The 22,523-nt window shown below is 36.6% G+C and overlaps 1 protein-coding gene across 2 annotated transcripts; it reads right to left on the bottom strand.

The window, feature by feature from the left end:
• Window positions 1–2,038: 2,038 nt before the first annotated feature.
• Window positions 2,039–16,794, bottom strand: LOC131787088 (signal transducer and activator of transcription 5B). Of its 2 annotated transcripts, none has more exons than XM_059104168.2 (26): window positions 16,432–16,794; window positions 15,445–15,544; window positions 15,255–15,338; window positions 14,737–14,826; window positions 14,143–14,259; window positions 13,545–13,632; window positions 12,755–12,810; window positions 12,091–12,183; window positions 11,273–11,421; window positions 10,652–10,703; window positions 10,192–10,298; window positions 9,956–10,024; window positions 9,772–9,837; window positions 9,642–9,683; window positions 9,124–9,166; window positions 8,978–9,031; window positions 8,153–8,269; window positions 7,665–7,757; window positions 7,152–7,290; window positions 6,945–7,000; window positions 6,683–6,777; window positions 6,194–6,330; window positions 5,434–5,586; window positions 4,899–4,959; window positions 4,495–4,546; window positions 2,039–4,183 (listed from the first exon to the last, which is right to left on the bottom strand). In XM_059104168.2, exons 1-26 carry the CDS (start codon window positions 16,569–16,571, stop codon window positions 3,863–3,865), a joined length of 2,574 nt encoding a protein of 857 aa, XP_058960151.1. In that variant the 5' UTR covers window positions 16,572–16,794; the 3' UTR covers window positions 2,039–3,862. The 2 variants fall into 2 exon arrangements, with proteins under 2 accessions (XP_058960151.1, XP_058960152.1); XM_059104169.2 differs by having other exon boundaries at window positions 4,040–4,206.
• Between the last annotated feature and the right edge of the window lie 5,729 nt (window positions 16,795–22,523).

Here is a 22,523-nt window from a genome sequence, read left to right as displayed (position 1 = left end):
GTCTCGAACAAAACGACCATAATCGTTTTAGAGCTTTCATTTTGATAGATATTGATTAGTTGACATGTTTTGCATTTTGAATACATTGTAATCCTACACCGGAAAACATGTAATAACGCAAGAATAGCACGAGAACGCAAGTCAGGGTACAGCGTGTTAACTATTACTCGCCCCAGAAGTCTTAAAAACCATGTAATCTCCTATCGTTATCTTTTCGATGAAAGAATGGTACCGAAATGTGGGCAAAGAATCTGAGTTTGCTGGAAGGAACTATGGTAGATTCTGTTACTGTAAATGTTCGAACCGATAAGCTGTTCCTCTTGCTCACACCTAACGCGGATGAATTAAGAACTGCGAGTCAGATTAGCGGTATGAATAGTTGGACTTGGTTCCTATAGTTACAATAATCTAAAACTTCCTTCACCTCTCCGACTGTTGTAAGCAGCGGCCTCCTGCTGACAATGACCAAACAGACAATGGACTAAATTGACATCCTTTACATTAAGCTACAATGGTTAGAACAAAAAGCGCTCCCAAAAAGAGTAAACTCCTACCTGCGTAAAATTCGAATAGAAACTTAGCTAAGTTAAAAAAATAACCCAGTGCTACTCAGGAAAACCACAGAAACACACACCCACGCTACGGCTTTGTGGCCCAATCCACTCCCTTGGAATTAGTTCAGGGGACCTCAGGAGCACACTATCTGATAGCCATGTCCCTGCAGACCACTGTGATGACTCACATTGCACAGTCAAACAACTGCCACAAAGTAGTTCATGTACTAGTCATCATAAAAAAGACAGCAGGAGGTGGTCCGAAATATCGACCACACGACAACGCGAACAATTATTTCGAGCATACCAGCATGGAAAAACATGTGGGGATATCATATCCCAATTGTTTTCTTCGTTCACGGATAGGCAAACTATCAATACTAACAAAGAATTTATTTTGGAAGACATGTCAAATTATAATGTTCCCCATGGAGTTAACCCCGAAATTCGCCTTTTCTATTTCCAACAGACAACGATGAGTTGTCTGTTGCAATAGTGCAGCCACGAGGAAGAAAATTACGGAACAAAGTTTGGGGTGCCTTCCGGGGGTCCTGAGTTTTACATCAGGGATATTATGAAAAGGATATAAATAGGTATGCATAACGTACATGAGGATAATGCTGTAAGAGCGGTAGCATATGTTAGATCACGCTAGTCTTTGACTAAGTGCCATGTTGCATGAATTCAACTGGTTTTCCTTGCTTGTCCTCTTTCAGGAAGATCACGATGTCTTTTGCGCTATACATAGGTTTCAATAAAACATGACCGCACCTGTTAGGGAACTTGCTGTAGTTTTACACCGTAGTGGTCATGTACGAATGACAATAACTCTTAGGTGCCGAAAAAAAAAATCATAATTTCAAGTGATAAACTGTATAAATATTGGTAGCCCCCGATGTAGCTATTTCATGAGCTTTGGTGAATCGGCCGCATGAGTTTCTTCCCCTTCAACTTCTTGTGATACTCTTGGTGTTTCGGTCTTGTCCCCAGCGTAAAATCTATTTTAATGAAACTTAAGACGTTAGCTTCAGGCAGTGAGATGAAACAAGGAAAGGTAACTTTTCCCATTATCACCAATTTATCTCTTTCCTTTAAATTTGCCCCAGAAAACTACATAAAGCTTGAAAATCTATAATCACCGCTGGAAATAAATAGATTCCACACGTAATAATTTTAATTTCCTGTTCCCACTCCCCATTCTTGCAGAATTTTTCCCACAAAAGTTCCCACAAAATAAGCATTGACTTAAAATTGTACCTGTAAAATCTTTCAAATGCGGAACTGTACTTGAGAGGTCAGTTTGGAAACACGTTTTGCACGAACATCAAGTTCCGCAGGTAAAAGAGGCAAAAACAACATCATTAATGCATCAGCAAAAACTCACTCAGGCAGATCACTTTCGCTGTCAAATTTTGCCTTTGGTTTAAGCCTTTCCCAATTGCATGCATTTGTTTTTTCCCCTCGAGAGAGTACTACAACTAAAATTCAAATTTTAATATTTAATAGTTGACTGCTGACTTTGTTTACAAATACTACGATCCTCTAGAATTTTCAATATTACATAAATTCTAAACACCTAAAGCAATGAGCATTCTCCATGGGTCATTTAAACAGATTACAAAAGGAGATTACTGTGAATTCTCTTAGCAGTGACAACCACTTAAATACAAAAAACGTTTCAGAAGAAACGTTTGAACCTTTGTTCTTCAAGGCAAAGTTTCAGCTTAACGTCTGTCAATCACTTTAAGAGGAAAATTTTTTACAGGCTTGGCCATATTATGAGTATGGCCAGCACCACTCGTTCATGCTAACAGTTCAATAAAGTTTAAACTCAGAGCTGTTTTTCCCCTCTAAACAAAATAAAAGTCGTAAAACCATAGATTTCAACTACTACTGTACTACACCCTAAAGAATTCCGCCAGTTTAGTAACGTAAGTTAATCCATCGTGAAACATAGAAGATAACAAAACCATAAAATCAAAATAACCATATAACTTGCGTGTAGTAAAAGTCCCAAAATAGGAATTAACATCTACACACACCAAACTGACATATTATGCAAGAGTTAAGGTATAGTTTACGAACCTTGGAGAACGGCAATGCACTTTGCTGCGGATCGGCTTAAAATTTATCTACTCCGATAACTAATAATTCCTTTACGTCTTACCAATATATTAAGTTACCTTACCACTTAATCTTGAAAAGATAAAGGTGGCTAATGTAAATGCCTTATTATTTGTTCAATATTGCATACCTATAATATATTCTGTGGCGAAATGAACGTGTCAATCTCCTATGATTACGAAGGACTTCAGTTCAGTGACAAACAGTTATTTTGGCTACAAGAGGAATTAAATCCAGCACACCACATAATATGCAAATAAACAGTTGACGGTTAAAAGTGCAAATAATTTAAAACCTTTTTGTCATAAAAAGTATTTCTATTCCTTAGTTTCAGCCCGGACAACCGTCTTAAAATCAGAAAACATTACGACCGCTTTGTCTCACATTCGTTGTAATCCTTTAAAAAAACAAGGCGGTATATAAAAATTAAAACAAATAACGGCGAGTAAAATAAAGCCCGCAATAACGTTCAATAAATACCCAAAGGCCATGGACACTTTTAGAGCACATTGTGGCAATTTTTCCAGTACGAAGAACAAACCACACAGTGAGCGGCTTCTTTGAATAATACAATACAACACTCTACGCAAAGAAAAGAGATTTTGTGAGTCGTGCGTGCCATGCCTTTTACCTACTTCAGTTTTGTTTGATCGGCATCGACAAAAAATACGTATCTTAAGTACGATTCTCGAGTTTGGCCAAATGGATGACAGTTCAGCCCTCTTAACTATTCCCTGAGGTTAACTCCGGCGAGTGCCAGGTTTTAGCATATGCTTTATAGTGCCCCACCTGCTGGGACAAACTAAGACAATGCATATGGATCAAGAGCATAGTGCTTTGAAAAACTGAAACTGTTTACCACATCTACATTTAGCTAAATTGTCAACACAGGTTAAATCCTGCACCGACTAACTCCCGATTAAAACTGAACTGTCAGAAAATTGACGTAATGAAAGACAAAACTTTTGGTCCCTCTTAAGCCTGGGAAAAGAGCTTCGATTCTGAAGAGAATTACGTTCACTTCTCTCATTTTGTTTCAGGGTGGGTCTTCTGAGCAAGGATACGAAAACCTTTATATTCCATCCCCCTGGACTACAAGAGTGGACCCATCCTGTACGATTTCAACATACGTCAATTTTTCACGAATCCTTCCCTCGACTGTCTCCAAGGTTCGTAACTAGCCCCTACTGCGGCTGCGCAGGATTAATGTCATTGAAAATTGAGAGATCAGCAAAATCCTCACCCATCGCGGCTGCCATGGCCGCCATATAACTAGAAGGTCCACCAGTCTGAAGGCCGCTCAGGAACACATTGCTCAATGCCAGCTCAGGCGCCAACTGTCCGTAGTCCCCGACAATTTCCTGGTTACCTAAACCGAGTTCTGTTCCATCCAGAACGGTAGAGCTGGCGACAGACTGGGGCGAGGGCGGGGAGGCAGGGGAACCTGGGTACAATGACATATCTGGAAAGCCATGAAATGGATACGAACTTGATGGCGGAGTTTCCTAGGCAACGACCAAAGAAATTACTACGGCAATTAGACAATGAAGGCAGTTGTGAAAATTAAAGTTACTTAGCATTTTCAGTAACATAGACCCTTGTACATACAGCGGAGGCATCCGAAAGCAGTAACAGAAACAAGACGTTTAAACAGCATGCAGTCTTCAACAAAGCCAATCGCTATTATATGTATCTTATCACTTAACTCTAGATTGGTTTAAACTGTAGTTGGACGAGTAAAAGTTTCATCATTTCGCTCTTTAATGAAGCTACAAAATACAACGTAACCAGCTGAAATACATCAAAAGACGCTTACCATGGAAGAGTCCCTTCCAGCCGGGTACATAGGACTCCTGCCGCCCTGTCTCCTAAGTGAAGATAAAAAACCCACAGATATTTAAGGCGCTTAGCAGTTTCTAATCTGATCTTTATATCAGCAGTATTTTGAAACTGTCAAGATCGACTCAAAAGAAGTCATTTAGTTCGTGCATAAAAGTCAAAAGAGGGCGTGGATCACATTCAGGTCGGCCCTGAAAAAACACTGATTATTGCATCTTGTATGATCGTGTGACAACGTTAGTTTTGTCTATAGTTGTTTCTTAGACAACTGGAGGTACTGACGTCATCGTTAAACGAAAATAATAAAAAGATAACTTAAATATAGTGACTTGGCGTGGAAGTGTAATTATTTCAACCATTCTATACCACTAGAATACTCACCCTGCCAGCCTGACCGCCAGTACAGTTTGCTGATAATCATTATTATCAGTATCTTGGTTTTCTAAAAAACAACGCAAAGTAAAAAAGGGGACTCAGTTGAAATTTCTCATGATTTCATCAACTGCTGTTCGATTGCGTTCGTTCATTGAAAACGAAAGTTATTGTCTTCAGATGGATTTACGGGCACTTGTGGAAGTGAATTCCTTTCATTAAATAGCAATGACTATTTAAATGTTTGGGGTTTCTATAGGTGGTACAGAAACTGTAGTCTGTTGCCGGGCTTCACGTCTTGTGTTGCGGAATGAGAACTGTTCAGATTTGTCGGGGAATATTCAGTCTTTTGGCAACGGCACCAACCGAAATAGCAAATAAACTATAGATACTTGTTAAAATGATATATGAACATCATATGGTTAAACGGCTGAATAAGATAGTTAGTAAAAGAAACGTCACTGCAGTTTAAGACACAACTACTCCATAGGTATTTGCATATCATTTCAGGTAGATGATACAGTTGAGTTATAGTCCTGCTTACCGTCATTGGTATAATACGGACCAAAAGCGTCATCTTTAGCTATGTTAGGGTAAAGCTGAACAAGTTCTCCCAAGTCTTTTAGTCGGTCAGAGAATTTTCGCATTTGCAAATGCGCGTTCGTCCATGGAGCCACATCGAAAATTTCACAAGGACCTACACCATACAACAGAGAGGTACACCTATGAGGTTTATTTTACAATTTTTCTCCCGTAAAGGAATTATTATGGTATCTTCCCTCTCCAAGAAGTACTGAATTTCCACACTTTCCTTAAATTTGCCGCATACCGATAGTACGGATGGTATGAACACTCGAGAAATTATTTCCTAAAAAAGAAATTGATTTTAAATATTAAGACACCTGTAAATCTCTACATGACTTAAACTCGTGTAAGAGATTGTATAGTCTTGACTTGTGGAATATACCTTATTAGTCAAAAGAAAAACTCCCCAATCCGTCTGTTCTGAGGTATACCGAAATATGTTTTTTCCACTGAATTACTCCTTATGTACGACGCTGAAAGGTTACAGATAAAGTCTCGACCTCCGAAATTAAAAACCTGTCCCTTCCAAAAATCACTTCATAACTGGTGCATTTTTATGTCTCATATAAATCACTCGGAGAGTGAGGATAAAGGAAATTGACCATGTTTAAAAATAAACAGCTCTCCCACACAAGCTTCATGAAATGTCTGAAACCGCAGTTTTCAGCTATGTCCTTTAAGTACCCATTTACTTTGTATATAGTAGCTGGCTTTCTTACCACCGTCAAAGGTATTAACATAGGCGACACTAATTCCACCAATCTCTGTCTCACTGAACCTCAGCAGGAACGTGCCAGAATTACAGCCTCTTAAAATGTCATGCGCATCATTCTTGCTGATAAAACCAGCCACGCGTCTGTAACAAAAATCAGTAAAGTTCATTGCTGTAGTCTTCCTTTGTTTAATTTGTTCACATTTACATTTGAATCCATGCTAACATTTTCCTCAAATGTCCAACAGAGCAAATGTTTAGCTAGTTCCATTGGTCCCCTGACCACAATGTTCAACAGGCATCCCACTCAGTGATTCAGCTCTCCCGCACAGTTCTACTATTATAATGTTCAAAGGTCGTTTTCTTGTACAGATTAGTAATAATAAATAATTCGAGAAAAAGTGGTTTTTCAAAAATCACGGTTGTGGTTGTACTTAAACAGAACTCTTGCGCCTATCTTCAAATGCAAACTAGAAAGGGAATGTGACTGACATACCCGTCCCTCCATTCGTCCAGCAGCCGTCTTGACACCACATCTAAGGCTCCGTAAAACCATTTCCAAAACGAGAATGAGCGGCCGTTCATATGATCCTGATGTACAGGAGGCATTGAGTTAAAAATTAACACAAGAAGACAGAACATCTATTTATTTATCTATTCTTATGGCTAATAAGTTCAACAATTCAAAACAAACATTTTATGATAACATATACTATAGATCTTGCCGAATTTAACTGTAAAATATTGAATATATGTACCCTGTTGAAGAGCTGTCTTGTAACCATGGCATTGTCCATACCTCCCTCCATTTTGCCTTTAAATAACAACAGAATTTAAAGGTCGATAATCTTAAAAACTGTAAAGGTCAGGTTCACAGCCCGTTTTCTACATATTAACAAAGGAAATTCTCTGGATGAAAAGAAGTAGGACACTAAACTTGAAAACATCTAGGAAAAAGTGTTAACCTGGAAAAATCTTTTTCCCCAAGAAGGTCAAGCTTTCAGGACTAAGTTGGATTTGATTGTTGAGAGCCCATCTTTTGTTCAGAGCTTCTGCAAAGCGGGGCCATTCAACTTGATCGGGAACATCAAAAAGTTTCCTTTCCTATGAAAAAACAATTATTCGTAGTTCATCCAGTTTTATTATGAACAGGATTTAAATAACACCTAATAAAATCATTTGCTCATTAGATTCTTCGCCAAGAAGTTGTCAGCATTATCAATCACACAGACACTAAATTTCGTGGGGGGCCCTAAGTAACTATGGTTACTAGCGATCTATGGAATGTCCAATGAATATTTCGTACCGGCATTATCCTTTTTTTAATTAGGTTTACCTTTGCGAGTTTCATCTGCCCATACCAATCCTACGCAACGGACTAAGACGCGCACTGACCTTTGGTTAGATCTGTGACCACTGCAGAATTTCTCACTTATTCATCTTTTTTTAATCCCTTCTGAACTAAATAGATAACTGACCTTGTCGGCGAATGCGTTGTCCCAGAAAACAGTTGCTTCAGCATCACACTGTTGATTGCCATGAACTGTCACAACCACAGGAACCGAAATCACCTTTGGACCACAAAACAATGAAAGCATTAAGTAAGCTTTACTAACCAATGGGGCAAAGTGCTCTGATCACATTTGTAGGACTTCTCTGTCCAAGTAGATCATGATGAAAAGGCAATGGATGGTATCTAAGCAACCAACTTCAACTGAAATATTCTAAACGCTTTTTAGTGTGTCCGGACAGCAATCACAAATCAAAAGGAAGTGAAATGGTTGTGAGGTAGAGAGGCTCGTAAATTACGACAAAGGAACGAGTAGTAGCTAGGGTCGTCTGTAAGGGTGGCCGTATCTCTTGATCTGCATTGTTGTCTGGTTTCACTGTGTTTAATGGTGCAGGGAAAAAAGTGCAAACTAGGTCGTTTTCAAACCCCTAGCCTCCCTTTCTCAGCTCCACCTACCGTTATATTGAATATTTCCTTTCCGAGGTTGATCTGCGTGGAGAAGAGTAATGCTGACTTCTCCTCTGTCACTACTTCTTTGTTCTTACCGCCCTGTCTTGTGGCTTTGGCTAAGGACTAAAAGACACCATATAAAAACTGTTTGCAGACCGTAAATGAATAAGTAACATAAAAATATAACCAATATCATACATCTGCATAACAACCACTCCAAACATACGAAACAAAGATCTTGGCAAGTTGCGACAATAATTTCCGGCGTATCAAAAAAAAACAACAACAACCACAGAGAGGGCTTCTTTTTCTGTGATATTAAGTTTTAAACAATATCTTATTATGTTTAACGATCTCAGTACGCGACAGTTCATTAAGGCGACAAGTTCGGACAGTAACAACTATCGTTAAGAATAAAAGAATCCTATGAATTTATCACGAAATACATTTTTCAGAACCAACCGAGTTTCCGTTGTTGTTGTTGTTTTTTTTTTTACTTTTTCCCTTTCGCACTCTATTCATATTAATTTGCCATGAGATTCCATGCCCATTTTAGTTACCAATTATGATTGCTATTGCAGGATGTAATAGATGTATTTGTTCATCATGATTATAATCGTTACTGAATTTTTGATCATTTTTCTCACGATCCAGATTCACTATTACCTGTAGAGACATTCTTTCCATTGAAGACTGCGACATTTCGACTGTTATACTAAAGCTCAGCACAGAATAGTCCAAATGATTTGATCCCCAACTAATTGTTTGATTCTACAACTGACGGTTACTCTGATTCGTGAGACACGTCGAAACATTCCGTAATAAGCTTACCAAGTTTTTGAATTCACCAATCAGCTTCCCTGTCACTTGATTGAATTCCAGTGTCTAAAAACAAGAAAGCCTTTGGTCTTCATTTAACCTTCACCAAAAATAAATCTGTCTGACAATCGATAGAGAGCAGCAAACGGTGTACTGACCTTCTTGTTGTTCAAAACAGGACTGTTGTTTGATGATACACTGCTGCATGAGGGGAAAAAAAGCGTCAGTACTGCATAATATATTTTATCTCTTACTCGATTGCTGTACATACCCTTTTACCACAACCGCTGTTTTTTTGACACATTAACATTAAAATAAGCCCAAAGTTTCAGATAGAGTTGTTAATAGATGAGTTGTTCCAATTCAAGGCAATTATTGCTCGAACCATCTCACGTTACTTTCGACCTGACAAACAAGTAACATAAACCACCCATAAATTCTGACTACATCTGAAATGAAAACCACAGCTGCTAAAAGTCTCATACGTCAATCTCAGTGGTGTACTTTGAAATAGGCGTTGGCCTGGCAGTAAGACAGGTGTGCCCTACCTTCCCACCCTATCCCCAAGGATGTCTCTTTCACGGGAAAAAGGTAAAGGAAAGGAAGATTTATATATGATATGAAATGCAAAATCGTAAAGAACAAATTATAATCGAAGTTCAATAATAGTTTTTACCTCTTGCGATTCCCAACATTAAGACCTTGTGCTTGCTTTTCACTTCAAAACATAATACAAAAAGAAGTAAGCTGACATCTAATATAAAAAACTTGGATGGTTTAATTCAAAAAACCTTGTTGGTACTTACGAAATTAGTGTACAGGTAACCTCTGGTGGATGGGTTTGGATATTCAGTTTTCCACCAAGAAGATGCCTACATACATAACCATTACAAATTTGTATTAGCTGGTGCTTACTCCAAAAATTAAAGTGTACATCTTCAAAAACTTGTATGACACTCAAACATGAAGACTTCATGAACCACAACTTACCGAACCACAACTCCAAACTTTGTTTGAATCTTCAGGACTTGGGGAGGTTGTTTCTCTATGATAAATGTCCTACAAAGGAAAAAAAAAACATATTCAGGTAGTTGTGGAGAGGAACGCTAAATATGCCTCTGAGTGCACATCACTGCTTCTTTTACTTGAAATTTAATTGTCCATTTTTACAGAATTAAGAAGGACAGAATGCTAAACATAAAGATTGAACAATCAGGAGGACTTACTTAGTCAAGAACAGTTTCATGAGGTTTCTTGCAGATGTTTTAACATTATCCATTCGCTTCAGTTCTAATTCATTCCCCTGAAATGCTTGATGGAAAAGATTGTCCAGCTACAAGAAAAAAAAAACCTGTACATGTACATGTATAACATAATAGCAGCAAGGTAGCTAGACACAAGGCATCAGAACTTTAAAATTATGTGGCTTAGTGCACTTATCCTCAATATAATAAATAATATATTTTTGAAGAGTTAACCTTTATTCTGCTGAAAATTATTGGACAAAGCATACATCATATCATTCTCCTGGGTCACTATTAGTACTCTACACTTCTTTAAGATGCAATTGGGCAATCCTAAGCAAGTTCATATCAACCAGCTGCCTGGTTTACCCCAGGTCCCCAATAAATCACTGGGAAATACTTTTCAGCAAAGAGCAAAAAATGCACAGTCCTCTAGACTAACCTGAGAAGCTTGTTGAAACAATTTCCACAGAAGTTCAGCAAGTGTTTCACAACTATCAAAGGAAAATTAGTGAAGAGCTTTTCAATTCAAGTTACCTAATATCTATACACTCTTTACTATTTCAAAATCATTCAAAACACTGAACAGAAATTACAAATAATACATTATGTATTTTGTGGTGGGTCTTCCTTAACTTCATTTTGCTCTTAATGAAATAACACATTCATAAAAAGATATTTTTACAAGAAAGCTGAAGTTAATGCAAAAACAGAAAAATGCTTTATTAGGTACCAAGCGTGAAACTTTAAAAAGATAAATGATGACTTGTTAACCAGATGGAAAAATATAAGAGTAACTTATTGAACTGGTTGACAGTAAAATTGTTGTGTGCTGTGATTATGTCAATATGAGGCTTATGAAATAATCAATGTAAATAAAGTTTTTGTAAAATAATGGCTTAAGACATACAATGTAAAAGATTAGAGAGGGCAAAGTTTCCTAATGAGCTAATGCCAACAGCTGTGCACAAAATGAGCTGGAATAAGAATGAAGTCTGAAAAACATGAACTCCTACACTAAATTAGCATTAAGTATCACACAACATAAATAACACCATCATACATTTCTTGTAGTTTGTCAAGTGACTGTGGAGACTTAAAACCACACAGGGATCTCTGCTGTAAATGTCTCCACTCAGCAATCTCATCAAAATTAGTCTTTACTATTTCAGATAACTTCTTCAGATGAGTGCAGAGGCATTCAATGAAGCCCTGGAAACCAAAAGGAAGTTAAATAGTAAAAGAGCAACAAATCAGTACATGTCCTAACATATTCATCATACTTTATGCTATATAAACTAAATCTATAAAACATATTCAAGGTAATGACATAATGTGTTAGACAACATTGCACATTCAATTTGGTGTTTGGCTGCATACATGTGTAAAATAACGAAGCAATTCACACTTGATTTTCCTGGTACAGCTGGTAGCTCATTGCCCCAAGAACATGCAGGTTTGAAACATTTTGATGGCAGATTTCTGTTTCATTTTGTTATTTATTTTTTGAAGGTAAATTTTGATGTTAGTTTTTGTATATTTGCAGCCACATTGTACTCTGCTGTAAAAAAAAAATGAGTCATGAAAAATGTGTCAAACACAAGTCTATAGGGCAACACATCTTAGAATGATCATGGTCCTTGAACTGGCAAATGACAATAAAAATTATTCAAAGAGCTACATATTTATTTAATACAATGGTATTGGAAAAAGGTTAGCTGTGACACGTGTAAATTACTAGATCATCTTTTTTTCAGTACATAGTATGTAGGTTAGCTTCCAAAATAAACTATTATAGAAAGGTCCTGATTGTAAAAACCTGTAATGTCCAATCTGAATGACAACTTATTTTAATAGAAGTCAATAAGTATCTGGAAATACCAGTCTTTTGGTGATTGACAATTCTTCCCCCATCTTGCTTAATTCCTGTTGAATTTTTTCTATCTCTTGCTTGATGTGTTCTATCCTTTGTTTCTGGAAATTAAAACAAATCAATAAAAATAGAAAAGGGGGGAGAGAGATTCACTCCTTGGTTTTAAATTCTTGGATACTTAAAGAATATACTTTCTTTGTTTCAATGACTACATATACGTATATTGTTTGATATGGAGAATTACACTCTGGCTTTTCAAGACAAGTACATGTTGCACTAATACTTCACCTACATTGTAGCTCAAATGAAAAACAGTACAATTACTACTATCACAGGTAATCTGGGGTAAAATAGTTTTCACAAGTAAGAACAGATGCGACCATTTTCTATTTAACTAATTAAGAACACTCTTTTTCAAAATCAAAACTTAGTCACTCAGACTAATTTTTACTGTTTATGCCCAAAACTTTCAGATTGAAGTGTCCCATGTAAAGAGTCTTTTTTCATTTTTTTGCCTGACTGCACTCAAACTGTTGTTGCTTCATGACCATCTTGATAAAGATACAGGTTATCTTTGTTTACTCTTAAGGATAACAACCACAAGTGACACTTTTTTAAGGTTCAGGATTCAATGCATTAACATGAAATAGTCATTAAAGTATCATAACCCACCTTTTCATTTTCATTGAGTTGTGAAGAGTTTTGTACCTTTTGGGCTTCCTGTTGATCTACAAAACAAACAAGCTATGACAATTATACTCCACAATACAAAAGCATCAACTTAATAATGAAAATTTACTTTAAGTACAGAAAAACAGTGTCAAATGTATGAGTAATCATAGCAGATTACCACCAGATTTCAGGATTTGTACCAAGTTTATAAAAAAAGTCATAAATGTCTTGCTTATGTCATAGCTAATGTTTACAGTATACATAAGAATAAATATACTAGATTCTGATTTAATTCTGTTCTTGTAAAGCATACTCAGAAAGTGAGATGGAGACACAGGTCAAAATGTTATCAGTGTATTAACTAAAGGAAGGTTGCATTGTCATATTTTCTTTCAAATCAATTATCTTTCCAAAGCAATACAACAGTAATTGCAAATACAAAAAAAGTAATTTCTGGTTATTTTTGTGCAGCACCTATATTGTATATTCAGACTTCAGTGGTATGCACCATTGTCATGGCCCATTTTTCAAGATTTCATTTTAAAAGAAACACTGTTTTTTCCAACACAGATTGTAAGTCAGGGTAAATTATCAACTGGCTATGGTTTAAATTGTAAATTCAAGTTGGAGTGTAATTACTCACTGTAATCCCTATAATTGGGAAAAAACTGGATATTTCTAATCATATTCGATGACATCAAAGTTGCTTTTCATGGTTAAATTTAAATTATGATAAGATTCAACAAAATGAAATGGTAACCATGCAGTAAGACAGAAGCAGTGCACTTACATTTATCTATTTTCCCACTCACTTCCTGGAACTTTATCACATACTGTTCTTTTAGCTGCTCAATTTCTTTCAAGAAGGTATCATTTTTCTGAAGTAAATGGTCACATATTCAAGTTAACCTTAATCTATATATATCTATGTATCTTTAGCACTGCACAAACTAAGAAAAATTGCCCTGAAGTAGGTGCAAAATCTACAATATATTTTTAATAGACACTTGACAAACATTTATTGAACAGTTTTGACCACAAATGTAAGGTATTATAGAGTACAACAGTCTAGGTAAATAATAATCTAGATGAAAGTGGGTACTTGTTAAAAAAAAGTCATTGCTGTTTCATCATTGGTCAACAAAGTCAAGGCTCTAATGATGTCAAGAAGTAAGCCAATGTTTAAATTCACAAGTGAAAAAATTATTCACCTCCCACACAAACACCTCATAGCAGTGCCCTTATTGGCACAAGTTCAGTTCTTTTTCTTATCGAATATTGTACAAAAATGTAAACAAGTAAAAATACTATATTCATTCAGTCACAAGAGGGCATTTAAAAAAACATCTTTAAGCAGACAGTGTTAAAAATTGAAGAGAGTGTAATACCTGACTATCCTTGACAAGAACATCCAGTTGCTTGCGCAGAGCAACATGTGGGTCTGGAGCACTTTCTTCAGTATCCATGTCCTCCATATCTATCGTTGTTGTTGATTCCAATGAAATCTTAAGGTTTGAACAACACAGAGAAGACCACATTAAAGACTTAAAACAAATGAAAACCTAAAATTTATTAAAAGACATTATGAGTTTGTGATCAAAATTTCTTTGCACAAAAGTATTCAATATAACAGTTCCCTCTTATCTGCCAAAAAAATTTAGTCCCTTATGAAAAAATATAAAGCACATTGAAAATAGGTACCACAGCCAATTGGGACAGAGGTCAATCTCACAAGGTACCACCAGATGAACCCTAGGTCGTTACAAAGAAATTTGCCCAAGCACACCCCTTCCTGCTATGTGATGTTACATTTGTTATCACAACTACAACTGGAACAGAATAGATTGCTTGTTCTGAAATTACTAAAAAATATTGTTACAAACAACTATACATATTCATGGGTGCCTCAGCTTTCAAAACCATTGCTGTACCAAAAGGGCTTCATGCACTGTACATGACTTTATGTTTATATATATACTTACAGAAACTGCATTCTGGACCAATTCTCTCAGTTTAGAAACAACCCCATAAAAATACTGAGCAAGCTTCACTGGATCATTACCATAGCTCTCCTAACAAAGAAAATGTAAAGGTGCAGAGTTTCATAAGGTTCGTGTAAGATAGTGAGCTACTTTACAGTACAAGGATTAATATCGACTAATTGGTGTTTTGTTTAAGTCGGCAATAATGCAAAATATTTGGTGCTAAACCTCCTGTAAGTACATGAAACTAGGAGCAATAAGGACTAAATGTAATTTATTTCATCTCAAGCATAAAGAGCAAACACTTACTGACTGTTTAAGGCTATGCATGGATTATTCCTATTTGATAAGAAACGATGGAATCTATTGACTGTCAGCTGCATCATGAACTGGTCAAATATGTAATGTAGTGGTCAAAATATAAGTGTAAACGGAGAAATCAACATGGGTGTATAAACAAAAGGAAGGGATTGCAGCAAATAAAATTACACTGAGATGGTAACTAACTATCAACTTACCTCTATTTTATGTAGCACCTCCTCAACTTTCTTTGCTAATAACATGTTGTGGAAATCATTCATAGTTGCAGCTAGACCCTCCAGCTGTAGACCAACACAAATTTTGCACAAATTAGTGTCAGAGCAAGTGATCAGAGCTACATAACTCAAAGTTAATTGCCAATCATTTCATACTGTTCTGTATGTCTACCTTTTGTTTATGTTGATTCAGGTGGGATATGGTGGCATCCATTAACTGTTTAGCTTTTATTACACTTGATCCCTGAAGATTTGGGTCGATTGCCTCATCCCTGGAGGCAAAAAAAGAGAAAAGCTTAAAATTTTCTTGAAAACAAGTTTTAAGTAACCAAAGCTACACAGATTGATGAAGAAGGATAGTTTCAATAAAAGTACAGTAGAAAAATACATGTCATACAACCCCTTAAAATCCACACAAACGTATGGGGTTCTAAAAAATATTAAACAACATGCTTAAAAAGCAAAATCCAGGTTAGATCTGACCATAATGCAAAGTCATGGGGATGCATACCCTGTTTTGTTTTGATGTTTTCTCCAAACCTTAATTTATGGATATCATTTTGGTAACAGCTTCAAATACCCTTCTTCCTGTTTCCGTTTTCTTTTGACTCCCTGTATATTGCGTTTGTTTGTTTGTTTGTTTGTTTGTTTGTTTGTTTTTTTCGAATTCAGATACTCTGTTCCTGATTGTTGCTACAATGCTTATCATAGTGAAACACATTAGACTGCAAAAAAGACATCATTTCGATATTAAAATCAGCTCACAACAAGGGACTGTAGCAACGACTCTAAAGAACTCTGCATATCAGCACAAAATGACATGGGGAGGAGAACAACCTAAAACAGAAATCCTAACTAAATTGGGAAATTGATCTGATCTAACACTGCCTCAACAGCTTGACAAGTTGCTTCCTTTCAGAAGATAAAGCAAAAGAAGTGAAAAAATTTGGAAATGTCAGTTTCTGTAGGAAAAAGTAAAACAAATAAAACAGGAGTCTCTAGGAAATCATCATTGAACAAATTAGAGGTAAGTGGATGACATGGAAACATCATGTGGTGAGCGGGAGGGGGAAATGTAAAGGGAACTTTCAGGATTTTTGTACAACAACATCACAGATAGTAGAAACAGCAGATAATCACGTGACGTCATTCAACTTACCAAGACTGAAGAACCAACCACTGCATCAAGTAAATGCACGCCTCGAATTCAAACGATCCGCCAAAAATGGTTTGAAGCTCTGTAAGGATCTTCGTTTTTACATGAGCTTCTAGGTTCTGAAAAGTATCCCAAAACGACATAGCTTGTTAATAAGTGATCCAGGGATGAAATTCTCTTGAAATATGCCCCTCGGAGTCACCCACTACCACGAAATATGAAATTTGAAGGGTGACTTAAACAGGTAAAGCTGCCGGTGCGTTTCTCATTGAGCCTTTCCACCTCCAGAGGTAAACACTTCTGATCGATTTCAACGCGGCCTTTCGGTTTTATATCTGTAGACGCCGATCGTCTTTCCGAGAAATGACAAACTTCCCGTTTTCGCCGAATTATTCAACCGAGGTTACATTTCACGCACTCGGTCATACTTCGGTTATCATTCGGACACTCTCGCTACCAACGAGAAATTCGCTTACGTGACATCGTAAACTTGGAAAAACCGGAAATAAGTATGTTTTTCACTCAAAACGCCATTATGGCCTTTCTCGAACGTTGTTTGCAATAAAGCCATGCAAATAAACCCACCAAAGCTCAAAAAATATGCAAAAAATCCATAAAATCAGCTTTCTTAATCATTTTCTTAAAATTCACGATTCATGCTTACCTCCAAGAAGTTGAGAATCCTTGGATGCCCAAATTTCTAAGAACCACGTTAGTCGTGGAAAATCCGGAAGAATAAATCATTTGCATAAGGCCGTGAAAAAACATCAAAGGATTCTAACACTTAAAGGTCATTCTTAGAAGAAACGGAAGGATAAGAACGTTTTCGAATTATGAAATAAACAAACGATTCAGTGTATCAAAGAATTCTGAGAATATAATAATAAGTAACCTTGACATAACATATAATTTAGTCAGCAAACTTGAAGAGTCATTGCATTTCGTACCTGACTGTTAAGATTTGGGCTTGAAGTAAAGCTTGAAAAGTAGAAAAAAATTTAAATAGACAAGTTTCTTTTGCACTTGATAGTAGATTTAGCCGCGCGTAAGCCGCGAGGACTAGTTGAGATCAAAATGGTAACTCACAGGTTTCTACGAAGTCGGTGTTGTCTTCCTATTTTTCTATGAAATAAAAAAAAGGATAAATCTTAGTTGGACGCTCGGTAAATAAGACAGAGATAGCTTATATTATACACCTGATAGGGTTAACAGAGTTACGACGGAAGTTAGCCTTACTTCCGAGTTACAGAGCAAGACCCTCCGAGTCTGTCCTTGAGTACCGATCGACCGTGCAGAGAAACATACTAATCTCGGTTGGTGTTTTTAAAGCAAGAGTGATTAACAGCTGTTGGCTACTCTGATAAAGAAAAAATGCCATTAAGTCTACGATAAAGTTGAAGGTATTTACAACATGCTTTAGAGAACTTAAACGAGCATAATCTAAGGTACAATGAGAAGCTGAAAGCTGAAGAAATCAGGATCGCTATGGTTTGCGAGTGTTACGATAATCTGAAGGACTTGAATTCAGAGCAACTAAGCTCGTTTATTTGAGTGAGTTTTAACGATATATTTTAGAATGAAACGTTTCTGATATTAACAACCATTTTTGTATAGTATTTTTGGGGACCTCGTGACGCCCTTGTCAGCTGAAAGCGGGAGTACGCGTTTATGGATGTTGGTTTAGATCCGCCTGAGCACATTCTCCATTTTGTGTGCAATGTTATGAATTATGAGATGTGAACGTGCGATATTTTGTGATATGTGAGGCAGCCCGTAGGACTCGAAACGTTTCTCTTATTCAGGCATTTTGGATGGACCTCCAAGAATCGAAAATTTAAAATAGTTTCAAGGATTGAGTTGGCAGAAAGGGACTCAGCCGAAAAACAATAATTGTTTTGGTTATCAGGGAGCTGAAATGTTTCACTATGTCATTCAATTGCATGCTAGACACATAAGATCGATCAATTGATCGATCAAGAGGGGCAAACGGAACAGTTATCGAATGAGGAAAAGAGTCTTTTCATTGTTTGAACCTCTTATTAGAACATACTCGCATTACCTCGAGAAAATGGGAAATGTTCATCAATCTACTTACAAAGTAGAGTGAAACGACATATAGGGGAGCTGGACTGAATTGAAGTACTTGACATCGTCAACTCAACAAGGCATATGGAGCGGTCTTCAATCTGACATCTTTTTTTCTTCCAAATTTGCGAAGCATACACGAATTAAACTCAATTGTACGATGCAAAAGCGAAAGATACTGAGTAAACTCGCGAAAGCTATGTAATATTGAATCCGTTTCAAGTTATATTTACTCGTGGTAGTTCAATGGAGGGTTAACAGAGAGCGTTATTAGTCTATCAGTGAATGCAACTAAAACTCAGAACTCTGCGATACCATGAGTTGTTTTCAGGTTTGTGTAACGAGCCGATTTGAAAGAAGCAATCTTATGAACGGACTTAAAAACTTTCTCACGATAAATATCGCTACACACACGGTAGAGTAACCTCTGATCAGCTCACCTTAATCTTTGCAATTCAAAATAACTTAATTCGATATGAAAACTGAGCCACAAACCATGCAGCTCTACTTGAAAAAGTGAAAGTAGCCTTCTGATTCGGTGATTCTAACAGCGCTTCTTGATTTTATTTTATCAGCCTTATTTCATTGACTATGGTTTTTGAATATTCTGAGAAACGACTGTGAGTTTAAACACAACATAATATCTTGTGATTGGTTGAAGTCTACAAATGATACTATTTCTTGATGTCTCGCTTCTCTCTCCTTGTCCTGCAGTTTTTAAAAGCTTTTTCTTTCATAGAACTAACATGGACTTACACCTTCATTTCACTTAAGTTCAATATGAATGAAACTGAAAATCGAACGTGTTGTGGGCAATTAACTGACAAGCTATAACTATACAATCTACAGAATTAATTAGTTCGACTCAGGGAAGAATTACTTCAAAAAAAAAAGAGCCGTCTAACAAAATCCACACTGAACACTGAAAAAGTTGATGAGGAATTCAATTGAGCTAAACGGAGAGAGGTTTTTCAAACGGATTTATAATGGACTTTATCCTGATCCGCCATCTTGGAAGGAGAAGTGCGTGAAATTCCGGTAGCCAAACTCTGTCCTCCACGTTTTAAAAAAGAATTATTCCTATCAGTCATTTCCAAGATGCAAAAATAGCTGGTTAAAATACGTTACAGCGTTTCGCCATTCGATACACCGAGATTTAAGGAAGCCTTCAGTGTTCTAGAATGTTGTGGATTTGGCCGACAATACCTTCAGGCCGAAAAACTTGAAGAATACAATCAAGGGCAGAATCCTAGGTAACTAACTCACGAGTAACCTAGTATAACACTTTTAACCGCAGTAACATGTAAATGGTATCGACCCATGCTTATCGAAATGATCTATTTCTCTGCCTGTAAATGTCTCTACCGCCAGAGAGGTTATCCTGATGATATCATGGAAAACATTTATACAAAGAACATTTTGGGTTTGTTATTAGATTCCTCTGATGAATTTTGTCCCAGCTGAAACTGGACAAACTGTCGAACTTTTTTTCCCAGTTTCATCAAGCCGTCATTTTCTTTTTTTTGTTGGTTGGTTGGTAGTGTGACGAACAGTGATTTAGACGAGAGACATATCCAGCACTAAGCATCACTCATCTACAATTGTTTATATCAGCCTTCAACAGGAGAGAAACGTAAGGAACAAAAGATTAACTGATAGACTCTGGATAGAGTATGATACCAGCCAGCCCAGCTCACTATGGACGAAAAGTAACTGAAGTAGAATAAGATAATTAATCGAAGAGATATCAAGAAACTTGGAAATACCAATAAGAGAGTGGAATCTTCAATTATCTTCAATGTTGTGGTATTCATGTCCGACTTCTGATTACTGTATTCCTGACTGAGTCAAGTGAAGTTTCTCAGAAACTTTTCTCTGTCATCATCTATTTCTGATTAATAAGAATATTTTAGCTGAGCACAGGGATTAAGACAGAAAGTATAATGGCAAAAGATGAAACCAAAATTTGAGCTGAGACTTTCTGAACACATGATTAAAGAAGAAAACAGCTAATTGGTTTACAAGCACTCTTTCCTTCCTTTGCACTTCTGAGGAAAGGACTTCTTAAAATACTCGATTTTAAAGATTCCAAGAAATGTCTGAAGGAAATAGTAATTTTGAACCGGAATAAGTGCCTGGAAACAAATTACTTAGTAAAACAGGTAGTATATTGACAATTATATTTCCTTTAGGAACTTTAGTAGGGAGGATGTTCATTAAGTACAGCACTGAGCTTAAATGTAAGCAAGCCTGGCCAGCAATTATCTAAGTGAGTCATTATAGATCGAGTCCTCAGTATAACTGGAATGAACAGAATTCTGTTTTCATTATCACGACGACTTGCTATGCATTTCCTTGCTGATAAAAGCTGAGTTCTTTGTAGTCGAATATAGTGCGTGAGTATTCCTTCTCGAATTTATATTATATAAACTTACACAATCAATAAAGAAGTAGCACGACCAAAAGAACATGTTCCAATTTCAATAAAATATTACAGGAAACCACTGCATTCATAACAGGTGAACTATCTTAAATTTCTCATCTAGGATAAGTGGTTGAAAGTCGATCATTTCAATCAAGATACAGAATGAAAGTATCGATGGCATTAATTACTTTTTTCAGTCCGGTTGATCATCACCTTCTCTCTTGCAGCAGTGATTTTTAATTGTATTTCTTGTGCACATTATCTTTTTGGCCTCGTGTAGAAGAGGATACTTGGAATGAAAGCATTGTGACTCTCTCTAGTGTCGCTTTTAATACTTATGTCTCTTACTCAACGAAACGTTTTACATGATCTCTACCTTCTCATTATCATTATCATCATAAACATCATCATCATCATCATTATCATCATGGGATATGTTTTAATCATTATTACTTCCCCTATTCTTTGAAATTAATAACAATTGAGGTGACTTAAACATACGTTATAACTTACTGACTTCCCTACTAACTCAATATGATGTTCATTATAAAACATTTTTGGTTTAGAAAACACTGACAAAGCATCCCTCTAACTTCTAGAATTTTTAAAACGTAAATAGCAGAATAATATATAAGCCCATCTAGTCTGATAATAAACCTACAGACTGTCCAAAAACGCAATAACTGTGCTACTACGTGATAGTAGCTGTCTCCGCTTGAAGTTCATTCTTGTTTCTAGTAGTTGCAAGGAAAAACGGGAACTTGAAGATATCTTTTCTGTTCTGAAATATTTGGACTAGCAGGTAACTGTGATCCCTTTCAAACTACTGAGCTCTTATTTGCTTTCCTGACCATATCACAATCAGTCATTTGTTTATCACTAACTGGCGATTGACTTTTATTCTCTTGTCCAGAGGTTCTTTCAGTTCCCAAGTTGTGCATCGTAGTATAAGTGGTAACATTTAATTTATAGCGAGAATGATAATTCTCTGTGTAGAAACGTGTAGCAGCATTAAGAACTCTCTCTAGTTTTTGCACATCGCACTTGCCTGCATAACGTGGCTCCCAAATAGATCTTGTTGCATAATCAAGTTTGGGCCTAATCGTGTAGTGCCTTCTCCAATAAGTGCGATCTATTGTGTTCCCTGTATTTTGATGTTAGCTAATGGACAAGAAATTGTGTCTCTTACAAATAGATCTATTTATTAATTTCTTTAAAGGTCCCAGGACTCTTATCAGTACTGGCTTCAGCCGAGCGGATCTCGTCCCGCTCACTCTTTCGATATGGATTTCAAGGTCTTCATGTTTACAACAGATTTTCACTTATTTTCGATACGGTTTTCCTTTGGAATTTTCTTTGGAATGGAGACATTGATGAGTAGGCAGCTTTATTTGTTCTTCATTCTTGATGACACTATCTAGTCTGTTGGCCCATTTCTCACGGTCTGCTCTATTTGCACATCCAAAAGATTGTAATGTTTGTAATTGTAATGATTGTAACTAACACTGCTCAGCTCATAACGTTTTTTCTTTTGCGTAGAAAGCCATTGGTTTGTCATATCCTAGTCAGTGTCTCTGTCACCATT

The sequence above is a fragment of the Pocillopora verrucosa genome, chromosome 10, assembly GCF_036669915.1.
Source record: "Pocillopora verrucosa isolate sample1 chromosome 10, ASM3666991v2, whole genome shotgun sequence".
Classification (NCBI taxonomy): domain Eukaryota; kingdom Metazoa; phylum Cnidaria; class Anthozoa; order Scleractinia; family Pocilloporidae; genus Pocillopora; species Pocillopora verrucosa.
The sequence above is the reverse complement of the archived record's forward strand: the minus strand, read 5'-3'. Positions and strand labels throughout refer to the sequence as shown.